The sequence below is a fragment of the Rhipicephalus sanguineus genome, chromosome 11 (genome assembly GCF_013339695.2).
Source record: "Rhipicephalus sanguineus isolate Rsan-2018 chromosome 11, BIME_Rsan_1.4, whole genome shotgun sequence".
Classification (NCBI taxonomy): Eukaryota; Metazoa; Arthropoda; class Arachnida; order Ixodida; family Ixodidae; genus Rhipicephalus; species Rhipicephalus sanguineus.
The window spans coordinates 24,470,609-24,489,050 of record NC_051186.1 but is presented as its reverse complement, the minus strand read 5'-3'; the positions used below and the strand labels follow the sequence as shown (position 1 = coordinate 24,489,050).

General features: G+C 44.6%; 1 protein-coding gene across 3 annotated transcripts in view; it reads left to right on the top strand.

Moving 5' to 3' along the window:
- LOC119374636 (serine/threonine-protein kinase MRCK alpha) overlaps positions 1 to 18,442 on the top strand; it is a 207,893-nt gene that overhangs the window by 150,003 nt on the left and 39,448 nt on the right. For all 3 annotated transcript variants that reach the window (XM_037644806.2, XM_037644804.2, XM_037644803.2), the window contains 9 exons: positions 3,138 to 3,243; positions 5,442 to 5,513; positions 6,106 to 6,170; positions 7,929 to 8,068; positions 8,800 to 8,881; positions 9,679 to 9,822; positions 16,768 to 16,840; positions 16,919 to 16,981; positions 18,319 to 18,399. In XM_037644806.2, coding sequence (XP_037500734.1) covers positions 3,138 to 3,243; positions 5,442 to 5,513; positions 6,106 to 6,170; positions 7,929 to 8,068; positions 8,800 to 8,881; positions 9,679 to 9,822; positions 16,768 to 16,840; positions 16,919 to 16,981; positions 18,319 to 18,399 — 826 coding nt within the window. The remainder of the gene's footprint in view (positions 1 to 3,137; positions 3,244 to 5,441; positions 5,514 to 6,105; positions 6,171 to 7,928; positions 8,069 to 8,799; positions 8,882 to 9,678; positions 9,823 to 16,767; positions 16,841 to 16,918; positions 16,982 to 18,318; positions 18,400 to 18,442) is intronic.

The following is an 18,442-nucleotide window of genomic DNA, read 5'->3' as shown; positions in this document are numbered from 1 at the left end:
TTCCCAAACCGATTTAGCTGCAAATCCGCAGAAACGATGGCCCTTAGGAGCCACAAGACAATGTAATGTAGCAATACTAATGAGTGACAAGTGAAGCATCCCAGCCTCACTGCTGCCAGTGCAAGAAAAAAACAAAACAAAAGGCGGTCACATGGTCAGCTGAAATGTGCGCCTGCGGAAAAGATGACGTGCTTCACTGCAACACAGCAGTGACACGTGGGCAGCATGACGCATGCTTCTCTCAATGTCAGCATGTCATGATTTACCCATTCTTTCTGGGAAAATGGAGAAATTAATAAAGGGCGGTCTGTCGGAATTCGCGATGTATGCGAACCTCCGATTGGCGGTTTTTCCAGCAATTTGCATACTTGCACTGCTGACGGAGTACTTGCCTGCAACGCCTACTTCGAAAACTCAGTTCGAAAACTTCAGTGATCATCTTTTCCACCCAGAACACATCGCGAATTCCGTCACACTGGTCATTATTAAATTCTTTATTTTACCGGAAGGAATGGGCGAATGGTTGCATCATGATGCGCTGACGCTGTGAGGAACAGGTGACATGCTGCCTGCATGTCACCGCTGTTGCAGCGAAGCACGTCGTTTTTTCCGCAGGCGCGCATTTCAATTGACCGCGAGACCGTTTTTTTTTTTTTTTCTTGCGCTGGCAGCAGCAAGGCCCACCGTTTCCCCGGTTTAGCGGCAAAATTGGGGCCAGGTATTGCTGGAAAACATAACCCTTGTAGCCGCAACCTAGCAGGCACAGCAAACGACCATCTCTGATTACTTCCAGTAATTCAAAGTTCCTTGCAGCCCGCTTTTTGTACGTTTGGTTAATTCGAAAACCCGCTTAGATTTTTCAGTCCCAGTGACTTTGAATTAACGAAGTTTTACTGCATGTTCATTTAACCTTGAAGTGCGGCTTCGCGGCAGTGCGTATTTGTCCTGGAAAGGTGTATTCACGGTATAGCACGCCTCTACTGCAGTGAAACCACCTTTACAGGGGGTTACACGCGGTTCATATATGTCCATTCGTTCATTTCGAATACTTCGAAATTTCCTAGAATTTAAATTCGTTTCGAAGCGAATTCGAATACTGTAATATTCGTTCGAATATTCGAAGTGCTCAAATATTCGCACAAGCCTAAAAATCACAGAAGAAAGAAGGGGAAAAAATGGGAAGAAAAATAGAAATAAAGACAGGAAAAACTGGAAAGGAGAAAAAGAAAGAAAGAGAAAACTGAAGAGAAACAAAGAAGGCTCCGCACTTCCTTCAGGCTTGGCACCACCACTAGTGTGAAGATGCCGTTTTTTTTCTAGTGAGCAAGCTGTAGGATGCTCTTAAAGTGATACCTTTTCCTTAGAAAGCTTCACAGTAATTTCTTGGAGCTCTTTCTGCCATAATACTACAGGTCACGTTTTGCAGTACAGTAGACTCCCGTTAAGACGAACTCGAAGGGACCGCGGTCATCTGTTCGTCTCATCCGGAGTTCAGCTTATCAGAAGTGCCCTCAAAAAGAGACATGCTAACATGCCAAGTGCATCCAAATATGTTACTTGAAAACACTGAATGGAGTAGACTTCCAATGGGGGCAAAAAGACAAGAAAAAGCATTTATTTCTCTCATCTAGATAAAAACTATGGCTTCAAGCAGAGTATTTACACGAATCTTATGAGCACCCGATTTCGCGTGTTCAAAAATGAAAATGCTCGTGAAGATATTTGCTACCACATTTTAATGATAAAACTGTAACACGCTCCTATGTTGACTTTTAGAAAAAAAATTAAGAGACAAGCACAATTTTCCTTCAAAGAATGTAAAATTTATTGTCCTGGCAGTTCCTTTTCTTCTGTGAGCCTGTTTTGTTGGCTCTAAGATCACTTCTGGATACGCCTCGGTCGCGTGCTGTTGCCTTGACAAAGTTATGATACGCCGAGTTGCTCAAGAAAGTCTGCAAGGTTTTCTTCGAGGTCTGGATATTGTCCCGTTTTCGGCCCGTAGTAACTTTTCCTGATCGACGTGCAGCTGATGATATCCCATCGCGCTACTCACAGTCACAAGCCCCGTGCACACGAAAAAGATGCGACGCAGCTATATTCACTGTGCAAAATAGCCTTCCTTTGTCGTGCACTTCCACATTCAAAATTGCTCATCACAATCTGCACTTCACTGGGAAGAGATACAACGCGCGAACCAACGCGAATTGGCCAAAAAATACCTACATGTGCTCGGCCGCCATTGTGTGATGGCGATGACAATGCACCTGACCCCTCTGTCGGGAGTGCTCCGCAATCATGGTTTCCGTTTCGTACTCGATTGTGATGCACAGACCATTTTTGTTCCTATTGTCGCTTCCTTTTTTTTTCCCCCACTCCCCTTGCGTTTGCCCCTCTGACCACGGCGGAGGGGCCCCAAGCTCTTGTGTTCTTCTGTTCTCCTTTGTACTCCAGCTGGGAAACCAAAGAACGGGAGGGGAATACAATGGCTTGGGGGTCCAAGTTGTAAATCCCCCTACTCTTTTTGTTGCTTTTTTTTGCTGATAAAGCCCACACCTCCCCCATTCACAGGCTGGGGGTGAGGGGGGAGACCGGCTTTATGCGCTGACCGGTCTTCTTCGTTTATTTCACGCCTTCGGTGTCATGATTTGCTTGGCGTCTTTGCTCCAGGAAGCGCTTTTTTAAAATCTTTTTTTGCTTTTTCTCGGTCGCCTGAATGCCCCACCAAGACTGCAGTGTTCGTTTTGCAGAATCGCTAGCGTTGTCGATCACCGCGAAAGTTCGTCTTAACAGAAGAGTACAGTTGGGCGGTTCGTCTTAAGCAAATTTTTTTTGCATTGAGTCTATGGGAAACCAAACAAGTGGTCCCGTGTTGTTCGGTATAAGCGAGAATTTGTCTTAACTGAGTTTGTCTTAATGGGAGTTCACTGTATATGCGCACATTATCATTTGACATCAGGCTAAAAAAAGAGATATATATATATATATCCAGTGGATGTTCTTATTTTGCTTTGTCTTTTGTCTATCAAGCAGTTATCCCACTTTTTATCTTCCGGGGCTACATCTTGCAATGCAAGCATTGCTTCCCTCGAAGGCAAGCTGAAGGTATTTGTGTGTTTTTCTTCCCTTTCCTTGGATAGCCCAAGGCCCACCAGTTTCTAGTACGGACCTTTGTAGCCCCTCTAAAATGCAACCACTGCACTTCCCTCATGGTTGGTCTCATTCGCCAGGGGGCAGTCTGCGAAGGTAAGTGGAGACTTGTGGAGGAAGACTTGTGGAGAATACTGGACACACTAGATGTGGAAGATGGAATAACTAATCTTTTAAAGGACATCTATAAAAGTAACAGGGTAGTTATAAAATGGGAGCAACAGGTATCCAAACCTATAGAGATACAACGCGGGCTTCGACAGGGTTGTCCCTTGTCACCTCTGTTATTTATGCTGTATCTACAAGGATTAGAAGCTAAATTAGAGGGGAGTGGACTCGGCTTCAGCCTCTCTTTTGCCAAGCAAGGAAAACACGTTGAACAGTCATTACCAGCATTGATGTATGCAGATGATATAGTATTAATGGCCGACAACAAGGAAGATCTGCAGGGATTGATAGACATCTGCGGTAATGAAGGAGATAGGTTAAATTTGAAGTTCAGTAGGGAAAAATCGGCAATCATGATTCTTAATGATAATGAAGGCAGTGAGCATAAGATACAGGAAGTCACGCTGGAGATAGTGGATAAATACAAATATCTGGGCGTATGGATAAACAACGGGGATGAGTACCTAAGGGAGCACGAAAGATACGTAATGACTAAGGGCAACAGGAATGCAGCTGTAATGAAAAATAGGGCACTGTGGAACTACAATAGGTATGACGTTGTGAGAGGGATTTGGAAAGGGGTAATGGTCCCAGGTTTGACATTCGGCAATGCGGTCTTGTGCATGAGATCAGAGGTTCAAGCAAGATTGGAAATTAAACAACGTGGCATAGGTAGGCTTGCTTTGGGAGCACACGGGAATACCCCAAATCAGGGGGTACAGGGTGACATGGGATGGACATCGTTCGAGGGCAGGGAGGCTAGCAGCAAGATAGAATTTGAGGAGCGATTGAGAAAAATGGGAGAGGAGCGTTGGGCTAGGAAAGTTTTCAGCTACTTGTACATGAAGAATGTTGATACTAAATGGAGGAAGCGAACTCGAAAATTGTCAAGCAAGTATTTAGACAACAGCAGAATACCAAGCCAAAAGGAAACATCGGTTAAGAAGAAGGTGAAGGAAACAGAGAGGGACATGTGGAAAATGGGGATGCTTACGAAATCATCACTGGAGACCTACCGAACTTTCAAGCAGGAAATTGCAAAAGAAAAGATCTACGATAATTCTCGGGGTAGTTCTCTGCTGTTTGAGGCCAGGACGGGAGTATTGCGGACCAAGACGTACCGAGCCAAATACGAAGGCACAGACACGTTATGTAGTGCGTGTGGAGAGGAGGAGGAAACGGCTGAACATTTGATAATGTTCTGTAAAGGGCTTCACCCTACAGTCCAAGATAATGGCGCGGAATATTTCAAAGCATTGGGGTTTAGGGACAGTGAAGGCAAAATAGACTTTAAACGAGTAGAAATAACCAGGAGGAGGCTAACCGATTGGTGGCTACAATCAAGGCACGAGTGAATTGCAATCCTTGAATACATAGTGATAGTACTTAACCATGACTTAACTTTATGGCTAGGTGGCGTGAGCCGCCGCCCGATCTAAAGGGCACAGCCGTATACATCCATCCATCCATCCATGTTCGTTCAATTCTGCTGTTTACGTAATGGCCGTGTTCCAATACTCACCCTAGACGGCCGAATAGATAGATGGACAGCGGCCATCCTAAGTCCCATTCTAGTTCTTGCGTAGCCAGCAAAATAGTCAGCTTTGCGAAGACAGCATCGTAGACCAATACGACACGGGCTACTTTGCCGTTCAAACAAGATGGTGGCCGAGTGGAATGCTTGGATCTTGCCAGAATGGGTCGTATGTGCACAAGTAGACGCTTTCTTGTGCACTTAATGTAAACTATGTTCGGTGTTTCGTTGACTCGAACTCGAAAGAAGTTCGAGAAATGGCAATTCCGTTTGTTTCCCTGAGCTTTCTCTCGTTGACGTAAGGCGGCATCACGTCGCACAGACGTCATCCAGTCACATTTTGCTATCGGCATAGGCAAAGTTGCGAGTACAGTGCAAAAGTACATTGCTATGACGAGGAGCTACAGGTTTCTTTGTAAAGGTATGACAGTGCAACCAAAACGATTCATTAAGGCAAGGTTTGCCGATTGAAATATAGGCCAGAACAACTTTTCCTCCCAAAAATGGCTCCTACCTTTCGCACATATCTTTTGCTGGCGGATGAGAAAGAAAGAAAAAGCTCTTTTTTTTTCTCCCCACTAATATTGTGCAGTGTGTGGTTTTGCCTGCCACGTCACTTGTCAAGACAAGGTACCTGCTGTGTGTCCTGTTCCCATGGATCAAAGTAAGGAAACGTTCTAAAGCTTGATCTTCATCTGTCAGCTCTTGTGGAGCCTTTGTCAAATTAAACAAAGCCACATGGAAGCATAAGTAGCTCAACAATAACTGTGTGAAACTAACTCCCAGTGCGTGAAAGCTCCAGAGGTGATTGACAAGGGTCTGATGCCTTGGTAGGGACCGCAACCTTTAAAATTACGGATCTGATGCTCTACCAATTGAGCTGCAGTAGCTGAATTCACTGAAAACCAGGTAGCTCAATTGGTAGAGCATTGGACGCTTAATTTGAAGGTCGTGGGTTGTTTTTTCCTCCACTTCAATTCGTTTTCATGTTTGTCATGATTACTACACTACACCTAAAAGCTATAAATAATGTCCTCTATGCTTTCTTTGGCTTCGTTGTTAGCTTCCCGAGGTTGTTGTACGTGCTGGCGTCGCGTGTGCTTTCTGACGTTTATATTATTGTTAGCCGTGAAGTAATTCGAGACGGGAAAAAAAAGGAATGGTAGAGCAGTAGTTTGGCACTAGTCTTTGTGATATTGACCGAATGCAAGTGTCCCCTTATTTGTGCTAAATGAATAATGTCCCCTTATTTTCAGCCAAGAGGCCAGTAGGGATTGATCCCACCCGAGGTGTTGGCACGGCTTATGAGGGTTACGTGAAGGTAAGTGCGAAAATTCAAAATCCAATTTGCTATTGCAGCACTTAAGCACTGTAAATACTTGATCTTGTGTAGATGAACATTCAGGGAGTTCTAAGTTTTAAGCTTTAGGTAAGCCACAGCTAGGCTTAGGCATAACAAAGTGAAATCTGGCAGAAATAGTACTGCCTTTGTTGTATTCAACATTCATTGTGAGCATGTATTCATTACATGCTAATATCTGAAAAAATTTTCACATTTAGCGTGATGTCTGTGTTTGTTCAGTCAAACCCCTATGTAAGGAACACATACCAGGGAGCAGTTCTTGTCCTTAATATTAGGCGTGTGTTATAAGCAGGGTACCCTGTCCTCATTTTCTGATCAACTGCTATTTCAATGCGGGCACACTGCTGTCTCTGGTACCCATTTGTCTGTTACATCAAGGTCTATTATAAAGGTTTTGAATTGTAATGTCAAGGTTTAACTGTGCAACAAGACGAGGAAGGGAACGTAAAGTTGTTAGTATTATATGGTGAGTCATTTCAATAATCGTATCACGAGTAGCTGCCTAATATCTTGTCCCTACTACAGTGATAAACAGTTTTGGGCTTCATTGTATTGAAGCCATGTAAATGAAATTGGCTTGCTTGGTGGACAGTTGAAGTCAGAATAATTGTACAAACACCAATGAACTAGGGTTTTGTAATTAGTTAAATTTGTTGAAACTTGTTGGCTGCTGTTGCAACACGGCAGCCATGTTGGCCATTTTTGGTTTTATCAGCTGCTTGTCAAGTGTATGAGGTCTTTAAAGAGGTGCCAAAGTGAAACAATGAATCAGTTTAGATTGATGAATTATACTCTCAGAGCTCTAATGTCATTAATTTCACCATCATAGGTTTATTAATAGAGGAAAAAATCAAGGTCAAAGTTTCATTTTTAAATCTTGTACCGAAATTGCTGTATGTGATGTCACGGATTTCGAAGTGTATTTTTCATATTTTGGCGACATTTACTCAACGAATTTCCTAAAACTTGTTAAGTCTGCACACACCCCCCCCCTTCAAAGCACAATACAACGTTTTAGTCTGTCTGGTATTCCGCTACACGCAAAGACGTAGCGGATTACCAGATATCGAGTGCACAGCTGCTGCCACACCAAGCGGCGCCAGCCATGGAGGATGGAAAAAACTAGCAAATGCATAATCAATGTCCTCCAAAATTCAAGAAGCGCCCATTGGCTCTCGGAAACTGTGCCGAATTGACATGAATACTTTCCTGTCGAAGCTTAAGGACACAAGTCTAAAGCAGACTAAAAGCACCAGTTCGGAGCTAACGAGCTGCAGAGCGCACGACGGCCACTTTGTAGATTCGAGGTGGACGGCAACCACTTTTGGTGGTGCGGCCATGTTTTTCGGGCATTTAGGTGTATCTGGCATTTCCGGCAAGGCCCGTGCATGCGCAGTTCACACATGGTATTCGCCATACGCAAAGTGCTTTGTGTATAGCGGAGTACCGGGCAGACTAAAACTTTTGAAGTACTTCATTTTTACTGATTAGAAACTGCCATCAGAACCTATGACGTTTGGTGCGGGAATTTCTTTTTTTTTCTTTTTTCTTTTATCACGTTTTCTCGCTTATGAAGCATCTATTACAAGAAAAATGATTTTTCTCTTGAGTGTCCCCTCAAGGCAAAGGATGCCAGGTGGAAGTGCCTGCTGACTGGAGCACTGTGTCCGAAAGAAATCTCTAGCACTCCCTCACTTCTTTTGTGAATGTGCCCAGGTGCCCAAGCAAGGGGGCGTGAAGAAAGGATGGCAGCGCCAGTTTGTGGCTGTGTGTGACTTCAAGCTCTTCCTGTACGACCTTCTTCAGGACAAGAACGTGCAGCCCGCAGTGGCCGCATCCCAAGTGCTGGACATGAGGTACCTTCGTGGACGGCGTCACTCCTCGTCCTTATAAGGGGGGTGGAGGGGGGAAAAAGGAATGGAACCTCTAGTAAGCATAGGTGAACGTAAAAGGCTACTTGTAGGCCTGTGCGAATATTCAAGCACTTCGAATATTATTGCAGTATTCCAATGCGCTTCGACACAGGTTTAAAATTTTCCGAAATTTCGAACTATTTGAAACAAACAGATAGACCTGTTTTACTGCACGTAAAAAAGAGGCAGCATAGGCCAGTGGTGCATTGAAACTGTCTATTTGGTGGAAATCTGCACTGCCGCAAAGCCCATATTTCACGATTGAGTGTGCATATTTTCTGTGCGCAGATTTATTTTGTCCTAAAGTTCAAAAGCGTGTTATATACGGGCTAAGTATGGTAAATTTAAAAACCTAACATATTGTAGCACCTATAGCTTGTACCGTACCACTATTCAAATCCTGCTACTATTACAATTTGCTTTGACATTATTTGATAGTAATTACCATTTGCTTGACTTTGCTTAGAACCAGAAAAGGCATATATAGTTCACTTGCATGCTACTGACTTTGCAGTGAGCTGTGTGAATCGTAGTATACTTTATCTATTCATTTGTATTGTTTCAAGACATTTCTTGCATGCATGTGCAAATCTGCTCATGTGTTAAGCTTTCTTATGGGCTTTAGGCACTCCTACTTATGTCTCGGTTCTTCTCTCTCTTTTCTTTGCCTGCAGGGACGAAGAATTCTCAGTGACATCAGTCCTCGAGTCTGATGTCATCCACGCGAATAGGAAGGACATTCCTTGTATATTTAGGGTGAGGCTTCAGGGTTGTCTGTGGTCAAAAATTTTTATAGATCTATGCTTTTATAAAATGTATGTGCTCGATGAGGTGGTTTCTCATCCAGTGTAGAGTAAATTTTTCATTTTTCAACTTGGTCACGTGCACTGGCTGTGAGGAAAGTGTAGTTCCTTTTACACATGTGGACAACATTGCTCAACACTGAAAGGTAAGCTGTAGATACAAAGAGTACACAATTAACAGAACTTTTCTTTTGTTAAACAGTTCCGGAATTTAATTTACATTTGTTTAAGCTGAGAAAGAGGAAACGTGAACATTTTATTTGGTATAGCATATGCATTAAAAAAGTGGTCATAAAATGCAGTACTCAGTGTTGACTTTTACTCCTTAATTTATTGCTTTCCTCTTGTGCATCTTGGAAAATGTGAAACTGTTGCATGTCAAAGCTGTAGTAGTTGTTGGTGTGTGGGGGGGGGGGGGGGGGGGGGTTATACAGGAGAAAATGCGGTATGTGCTTAATGGATAGGCATATCCTGGGGAAAGGGGCAGAAGTTCAGACTCCCCCCTCTGAACTTTTAGTTTGTGTTGTATTGTTATTTAATTCATATACACAAATGTACGAGGGCACAAGCTGACAGCTGCCACAAAGAGGGGCAAACACCTTCCTACTCTTGGGAGGATTTCACGCCACACACACGCACACGCATATAGGTAGAAGTTGAGCCCCCATTCTCGCTAAGCGATAATCCTGGCCATGTACCTGGCCGACCCGGTTGCAGTTTTGTGCAGCAATCGCATGCTGTGATGCGCAGGTGTCAACGTCCATGATGGACCCTCCGGGGCTGCAGAGCCAGACACTGATGATGGTGGACAAGGAGAGTGAGAAGGTCAAGTGGGTGGACGCACTCAATGAACTGCACCGCATCCTGCGCCGAAACAAGCTGCCGCACCGGACGGTCAGTCTTTTGTGTGCTCAAATTGCTTCCGACATTGCGCTCCGTGCCAGTAAATCAGTGCAGTGCACCAAAACTGCAGGTTTTGACAGGTGGTGACTGGCATCCACATGTGGCTGCATTGAAAGATTACAAAAGTATTACTGGCCAACAGTGAAGAAAATGTTTTTTTATGAAGCCTGAAGCCCAGTTCTAGTCGCTGACAGGCGGACGTAATTTGTAGCTTTGGCTGCACTGCATAGAGTCGTCTGTTTCCCCATGAGAGACGTACAAATTTTGAAGGTGCAGCAGTTGCTTATTGTCTTATGTGGTATATTTAAACCAGAATCGTTCTGAGTGGGTTAGGCTGTACAAATTGAATGGCATGGCAATTGAATGGCAATGAACACAATGCACAAAGCAAAATGAAGGAAAACAATGACAGTGCTTATGTGGCATGGGCCCAATACGCATATAACTATGATATGACCTCGGTAGTGTACATAGGGCACAAACATCTTTCAAGAAAAACTCGGGGATGACGGACACTTCACACATTCTTTTGGAATATTGCCACCTAGAAATATTCTGTCCAGGCGGAACGATAAGAAGCGCTAAAGTTCCATCCTGATGAAATCGAAACAGAATGTCCAAGTGTTCCATACAGCACGCCTCTTTGTATGCAATAAGTTCTCCTGCAAAGTGTCGTTGCCTGTTCAGGCTTTGTGGCGTGCTACGTGTGAGCCAAAAGTCAAGCTCATCTGTCATATGCAGTTAAACCTCTGTAGAATGAAGCTTGTAAAAGCAGTACTTTACTATCTATATCAAAATTTCACTCTAGTAGTATTTAAATCACATGTTTTCCACAAAGCACATTTATACTGGAAAATTCTTTTAAAAATCTTACGCAGAAGATGCTGTGAAAAAAAACAAAATTTCAGACATGGACACACGAAAAAGACAAACCTCAGTAACAAACAAAGAGGTCAGTTCTGTTGAACTTGAAGGTTGGCCACCACCTCACCAACAAATATGCCAAAGTGGGATGCACCTAACGCAATGTGCTGATTGTATGTATGGAATTACATTGCACCGAGTGTACAGCATGATGCTGCAGTGCATGTGCCCCCTTGTGTCTCGGATCAGCACCACACACTCTAACTTATATAGCCTCTGAGATCAGGCAGCACGTATCAGAGGCCAGCTAAATTCACCCTGCGATGAAAGGTGCCGCTATTCTTCAGGAGCCACGCTGTTGCCTTTTACGCAATTTTATTGCAGCGTCTGCAGGGCGTCTACCGACCAGGAAAACCGAGAATTCTCAGGAATTTTGGATAGTCTGGAAATACTCAGGGAAAACTCAAGGAAATTGTGCTCCTATCAGGGAAAATCCACAGTGACTTTATTGAAAGGCAACGAAAGTCGCGATAATGCTGGATCGACATTTTGTGAACACATTTTTCAAATCAACAGCCGCTGCTGCTGCGGGGAAAGGGCAAACCTCGATGCTCTCCTTTAACTCAAAGCAGTGGAGTGGGAGAGCATCGGGCTAATGCGTGGCGTGCGGGAACCAGGAACCACGGCACATCATATCGCGCAATGTTTTGAGGGTGTTCTGTGACTACACCGTGTAATTCTGTATTCTTTGTCGCGCGTGCTGTGCATTGGCGCCCGATATGGTGTTTTTGTTATCGATATGTGTCAAGTAACAAGCCCGATTTGTTGTAGAGGTGGTAGCAGTAGATGTAACGAGCTCGAGTTATCTTGCAAGCGATCGCGATCGTTCCGGAAGCGGTTGTCGTCGACAAGGCTGGTATCTTGCAAGCCATCCCGATTGGCGAGAAAAAAGACGACGACGCTTCTTGGCGGTTATGGGAGAGCTCACTCGCTCTTATCCCGAGCTTCAAAGATGCTATTTAGGACTCTGCGAAGAAAAGAATAAATTTCCAGGCAAGAGTGAGCGTAACTAACAGGCGCATTTACAGCAAGTGGAAGCTTTTTTTTTGGTGAGGGCACTGCTGAAACAAGTTTTCGGTAGTCAACCGATATTTTTTTGCAGCTGCAGCTTGCACTTACCAGCCACACCACTGCTGTGGATGTTTTGCTACAAAGCCGAATTACAAGACTTTTTCGGAGCAATGATTAGCGGCAACTGAAATTCGTGACACTGGTACGGGTCCCACTTGCTCGATTTGGCGCGCGATGTCGGAAAACAGAAATGTGGCCACCATAATTGGATGTGCCATAATTCAGGCTGTTGCCGTGCTTTCATGCCATCTTAGCCCGCAGCTATTTTGCTTCTTTTTTTAATGCGAAGCATTTCTTAGTCAACCTTTGGCACTTTGAGCGTTTCTATCTACGTATCTGTCTATCTGTTTAGCCGCCTACGTCTGGGTGCTCTCATGATCACCTCCTTAAAGGGACACTAAAGGCAAATAACAATTTATGTCAGAGTGAAAGCTCAATGTATGATAACATCTAAAACGGCAGTATTATCAACAGCAGTGCCCTACTTATCGAGAAATTAAGCTAAATGTATCAAACGATGAGTGCCACGAGTGGGACATCTTGTAAGTGGTCCCGATGACGTGGGAGAGTCTGAATACAACTAATCACTCGTAATCAAACTAGCTGCAATAAAAAAAGAACCTTCCGTGCATCAAGAGACGTAATAAAATGCTGCTTGTTCGTTTCTGCTTGATTCATGGAAAAAAGAACCTCTTTGGCATTGCCATGGGGAACGGCGCGCATGGTTCAAAAGTTCCGTTTTCGCTGAACTGTGCTGCGCCCGACGCCCTGCTTCGCTCACGTGGTTGTGTCTCAGTGGTAGTTTCGGTATCGTGTACTGCCGCGTGTGTTTTGCACGGTCGTGAAAGTCGCTCTGACAGAAAGTTCGACAAAATACCGCATGCATGTGATGTTGCCGGATGCCCGAATGGTGCACACTGCCAGTGCACGCCACCGCGCAGTAAAGGCGGGCAGCGTTGGGCACGGCAACAGTGACGTGCGAAATACCGCTTCCAGGCGGTGATTTGAAGTACGCTAACGCAATGCGGACCACTAAAACATGATTTTATTTCAAAATACGCACTTCCTTGGCACAAAAGTAGCACTACGAGGTTTCTCGACCGTTATTTCAACAATCAACGTTGACTTAATATTTGCCTTTAGTGTCTCTTTAAAGGGACACTAAAGAGCAAGAAGATTTTTCTCGTATTAGTAAACTACTCTTTAACGATACCAAAAACACCACGCTTGCTGCAAGAAGACGCTTAATAAGCAAGAAAACGCACAAAAAAAAATGTGGGTGGCAACGCCACCTAGAAGTTCCCGCGCCATTCGCCATGACGTCACATATTTTGACGGTGCCTCCTAGGGCCTACGTAGTTCCTGATCGGTAAAAATCAAGTACATTGTCCTCTGATTGGGCCATAGACTTAACATATCAAGTTTGAGGAAGTTCTGTTAAGACAATGGCATCGAAATACAATAAATACACTTTGAAATCTGTGATGTCATGCACTGAGATTCCGGCGCGATATTTAAAAATGAGCCTTTGAACTTGATTTTCTCCTCTAATGAACCTGTGATGGCGAAATTAACGGCATTAGAGTTCTTAGAGTACAATTTATCAGTCTAAACCTATTCATTGTTTTTCATTAGTGGTCCTTAACTTGGTGTAGAACAAACTTGGCATGGGAGGGTTAGAGGATTTGACGAATATGAATGTCGGGTCATGACATGAATAACATGAAAATCCAGTCGTGTACGTCGTCAAACCCTTTCCTCCAGACACGTGTGGCATATACCCGGTTACCACGGGCAGCGGTGTTCGGGAATGCGCCACAGGTGATTGACAGCTTACATACCCAGGAACGGCGAGAACAGACATTAGTAATTTAAATGCGAGAGCGGTAAGAGAATCCGACATCGGCAGCGTTGACCCGACGAATGGAAAGAATAAAAAATTAGGATCCCAGCAGGAATCGAACTCAAGCATTCTGCGTGGCATTCAGGTATTCTACCACAAATCCAAAGTATTGAATTGCGCAAACAGAACAGGGACTAAAGGAAGAGACGACGACGCACAGAGCGCTCTTTGTGTTGTCGTCCCTTCCTTCAGTCCCTGTGTTGTTTGCGCAATTCAACACTGGATCATGAACCAACGTGCCCATTTGTCAGCCATTCTACCACAGAGCCACGCCAGGTCTATAAACTGGTTTGGAAAAACAGCCTATGCAGGCATAATGTCGGTGCAGCGTCAGTTGTGCTTGGGGTGCTGGCTATCTAACTTTACAAGAAAGTAATAAACACTACATATGTACTCCTACAATACAGGCTTCATATCAGATTAACGTCTGTGGTTGCAGTGTTGGCTCCGCTTTTACAGCAGTGTAATAAACATTACATTTGTATCCCTATGATTCAGCAAGCTATATTCAAGCGTTGCTTGACCCCGTAGGAATACATTAACGAAAGTTACTTATGATATTCACATGACTGCACCATAAAGTGCACTTAGTTTCGATAATACTGACATATGTACTCTAACGTGAGGGCTGACGTTACGTCGCACCATAACTTACCCTTTAAATGCCAGTGTTGTCAACATGCCTGGTAAGCCCACGATGTGGACGCAGCTGCTACACTTACTAAAACACATTGATCCACCTCGTAACGCTTGGCTCAAAGCCATAAAATACATAATAGATGTATACCCACTGACTCTTTGCATGAAACCGGTTCCCACAACGCGTGGGATCTGCCGAATTTTTTTTTGTGATAACAATTATATAGACACTCCAGGCAAATTTTTTGTCTTTTTGCCATGACCTTCCATACGAAGTCCAAATCATGATTACATCACCCCACGCATCGTATACTCTGCCGCCGACAAACGGTGCTCAAGCAGAGACGAAACAAGCCGACCGTCTCCTTCACGCGATGGGCACATGGAGATAGGAGCCGGAGGGTTGGGGAGGGGGCTGCGTGAGTCCGACAGGAAGTGCACACTTTGTACCAGCGAGCGTGGTCACGTGTGCCGCAGTATCTTCAGAGGGGATCAGCAGACGGCTCATACCTTTGTAGGTGTTGTGCTGTAATTGCAAAACTTCTGTTGAAGCCATAGCAGTGACGGATCCAGTGGGGGGGGGAGGTATCCCCCTCCCAGAGCCTGTGCCAGCCCCCGCCCCCTCCCTGCAGTGCCTGTTGTCCACCTCCTTTGTCAGGCTGCCTGTTGAGTTTGTCCCCTTTGTCAGGTTGTTCTGCCTACCACTGCCCAAAAGGGGTAAGGAGAATCTTGCCCCTGCTCTCTACCTCCCTCCTCATCGCTCCACCCTTTCCTGCTTCCCTATGCACATTTCCAATGAAGGCTTCTTAGGCGCCACCACCAATAATTGTAAATAGGCTGTTGTAAATATGCGTGACCCCATAAAATGAGCCGCTGAGGGGTGCCGTCAGCCTTTGTACCCCCCCCCCCCCCGCCTTATCGGATAATGGAGCCCCCCAATGTAAGCAGGCACCTGGATCTGCCCCTGAGCCGTAGATAGGTCACTTCTCTTACTGCAGTGGCTGCGTTTCCTAAAGGAGTGAGCTGCTAGCCTATATTTGTATAAAATTCCTACTTCTTGCTATTGGATTCATTATTTTGCCCTTGCGGTGAAATTGTGACTCTATTTTTGTAACATGCGACGGTTTTCGATGTTGCGCATTCGTGGAGAGAAAATTGTTCAGCTGGGCAACATCATAGCATCGGCGGCTGAGTAACATGAAGCCGCGGCAGCTCAATAGGCGCAATTGCACAGTGCGTTAAACCTGCATTTGTTTCGTCTTTACACGTGACACTCTGGCAAGGCATCTAATTGTGATTGCTGCACCTCAGGCTCAACAAAATTGATTTTTTTCACGCAAAAAAAATAATGTTTTTTTCAGGTTCCCATTAGACGAGCATTCTTGTGGCATTTTAAGCGCAAAATGAATCCTTTGGTAACTATGACTTGCATGAAAGGTTGAATTTCAGTTTAAAGATGTTTCGATATAACGAAGTAAATTGCCGCTTTTACCAACTTCGCTATATTCAGGTTTAACTGTACGTTGTACTGTTCAAATGGGATTAAGTCATTTTTGTTTTTTAACACACATACTAGAGAGTGACATCATCTAGTGACATGGTGTCTATCCATCTTGACATAAAACAAAATTCTGTTTCACTCGGGAAATTTTAGCAAAAGCACTCAGGGAAAATCTGGAAAACTCAAAGAATTTAGATATGTCAACTTGGTAGATACCCTGGTCTGTCAACGAGTGCATGTCATTCAAACCATCTTACTACTGATGCCCTCGGTAGTTTCAACTTATTGTCAAAGCTTTTCTTTGCGGCAGTAAAATAAATGGTGTTTTATAGACGTACATTAAATACTTTGTTACATTGATGGTTTGATTACATTGAAATGTCATTGTAGCAACCACATCCAGATCAAGGACTTGTGGAAGCATGTACCTGCCATGGTGGCTTAGCAGGCAAAATGTCACGCTGCTAAGTTCGAGGACGTGTGGTCAATTCCTGGCCACATGGATGAAATGGGGGTGAAATGCAATGGGCGATGCAATGCAAGAGCATCGAGGGTGGATTTTTGGCCTTGTTGGTGGGACATATTCTTATTGTTAAGTGCGGAGCAGAAACGACGGGGACGGGACAGGGAGTATCCGTTTACTTAGATTTAGGTGCACATTAAAGAACCTCGGATGGTCAAAATTAAGCCCGAGTCCCCCACTGCTAAATACCTCATAATTATATTGTGGTTTTGGTGCGTAAAATCCTAGAAGCTAGGTAATCAAACTTGTGGAAGCACACTAATAAATAATTGGCTCGTTTGGTTTGGCAAGTGTTTACTGTGATGCTGCACAATATGTTTTAGTCACAATATAAGTAGAATTGTCCCACGACATTGTTTCATACATGCTTTCCAGGTATTCCAGGCAAAGGAAATCTTAGATAGCACCGTTGTGATTATCAAGAATGCCTTATCAGCAGCTGTGATAGGTGAGTTGTGCTTCATAATAGCGATGCATTGGACTGATGATTAGCATGCTGAAACCATGTTGTAAATGTTTCTTTCAGAACCAGATAGAGTCGCTCTAGGTACTGAAGAAGGGCTCTACTGTGTGGATTTGGATAGGGAAGGTAGGTACCGGTGGTTGCTTGCATGAGTCATCAGGAATGACCTATCATAATTCCAATGTGCTCATTATCGTATTTGTCTTTCCACTGTAAATGCTGAACCGGTTTTTTGGTCTGTAGAGACGCAGAACATATTGGCATTATTTTAGCTCAGTGTCAGTATCATATGTCATAGTTTAGTGTGCCTATAAAGGAATTGCATTCATGTGCATGAAGGCAGCCAATGAAGCAGACAGTTTAACAGGACAGCATACACATATATATGTGTTAAGACGTAGTAAACAGCAACAAGGCCAACTGAACCTGCACCATGCTGAACAAGCCTCAGCATAAGACTTACCAAGTGTGTGTTCTTGCTGTCACTCCTTATTGTCCTGCTCTAATGATTGGTTAATAGCATGCTTGTTGCTTACCATAAATCATAAGTAACATCCTCAAAAAATTGTTTCTGCATTCAATCTGTCTGCCTCTCAAGCCTTTATCAAAGAAAGAAAGCGGGAGTTGGGGCAGGCACAGTGCTGTGATTAGGCAAAGTGCTATGGATGACAAGACAGCACAGGCATTGTCTTTCATTACGTGCATGCTCTCACGGAGAAACATCAGACAGGAACGCCGACTGCACTCGTCTGGAAGGGACACATTCTGCAACGCCGATTCCTGCTTCATGGCGTGTTCACCAGATGGCGCTATGAATGAAGAAAAGCTGTGAAGGAGAGGCGCGTCGGTCCTAGAGCAGAGCCGCAGGCGGGGGGGAGAAGGGGAGGAAGGAGGGAGGGAGGGAGGGGGGGTCTCTTTCGTTGCTATAGCAACGGTGCACAGTCGCACTTTGCTGCGTTCCTGCGTCTGCTTGTTTACCCGTTTTGTCGTCTGCTCCGTGCCCATCACTCCTTTCAGTGCATGCGATCATGAGAGAAGGTTGTTGAGTGGTTTCCACTCAGCTCAACATATGGCACTGCGCGTTGTGAGTAGTCGGCTGAGAGCGCAAGGGAAGGAGAAAGCGTGTGCGAAAGTGTGTGCGAAAGCGTGTGCGAAAGCGTGAAGAGGGGTGGAAGGCGAGAGCAAGGGAATGAGCCAGACGTCAGTGTCTACATTGCACAGTTTGTCCCAATGGAATGCGTTGTGCGGTGGCGGAGACGGCGCTCCTGTCTGATCTTACTCCTTGTACACTCTCTAGTGCCTATGCTGTTCCTTGTTGCACGCTTTGTGCTAGTCTCATCCCATGCCTGATTAATTTCCCAAGTAGTCACCAAATTTCCCAGCTATTTTGAAGGCTAAGATGTAGATCTTGACCTTCTTGCTTTCTCAGACGTGTCTTGTTCTCCTTTTGTGTGTTTCTCCAGAAATTGCCCGCATTGGTGATGGCAAGAGGATTGCCCAACTTGAATACATTCCAGAGGAACAGCTCCTCATCGCAATTGCAGGTACTGTATGAAACCCATTGTTGCTGCCTCTCCACGCAATTAC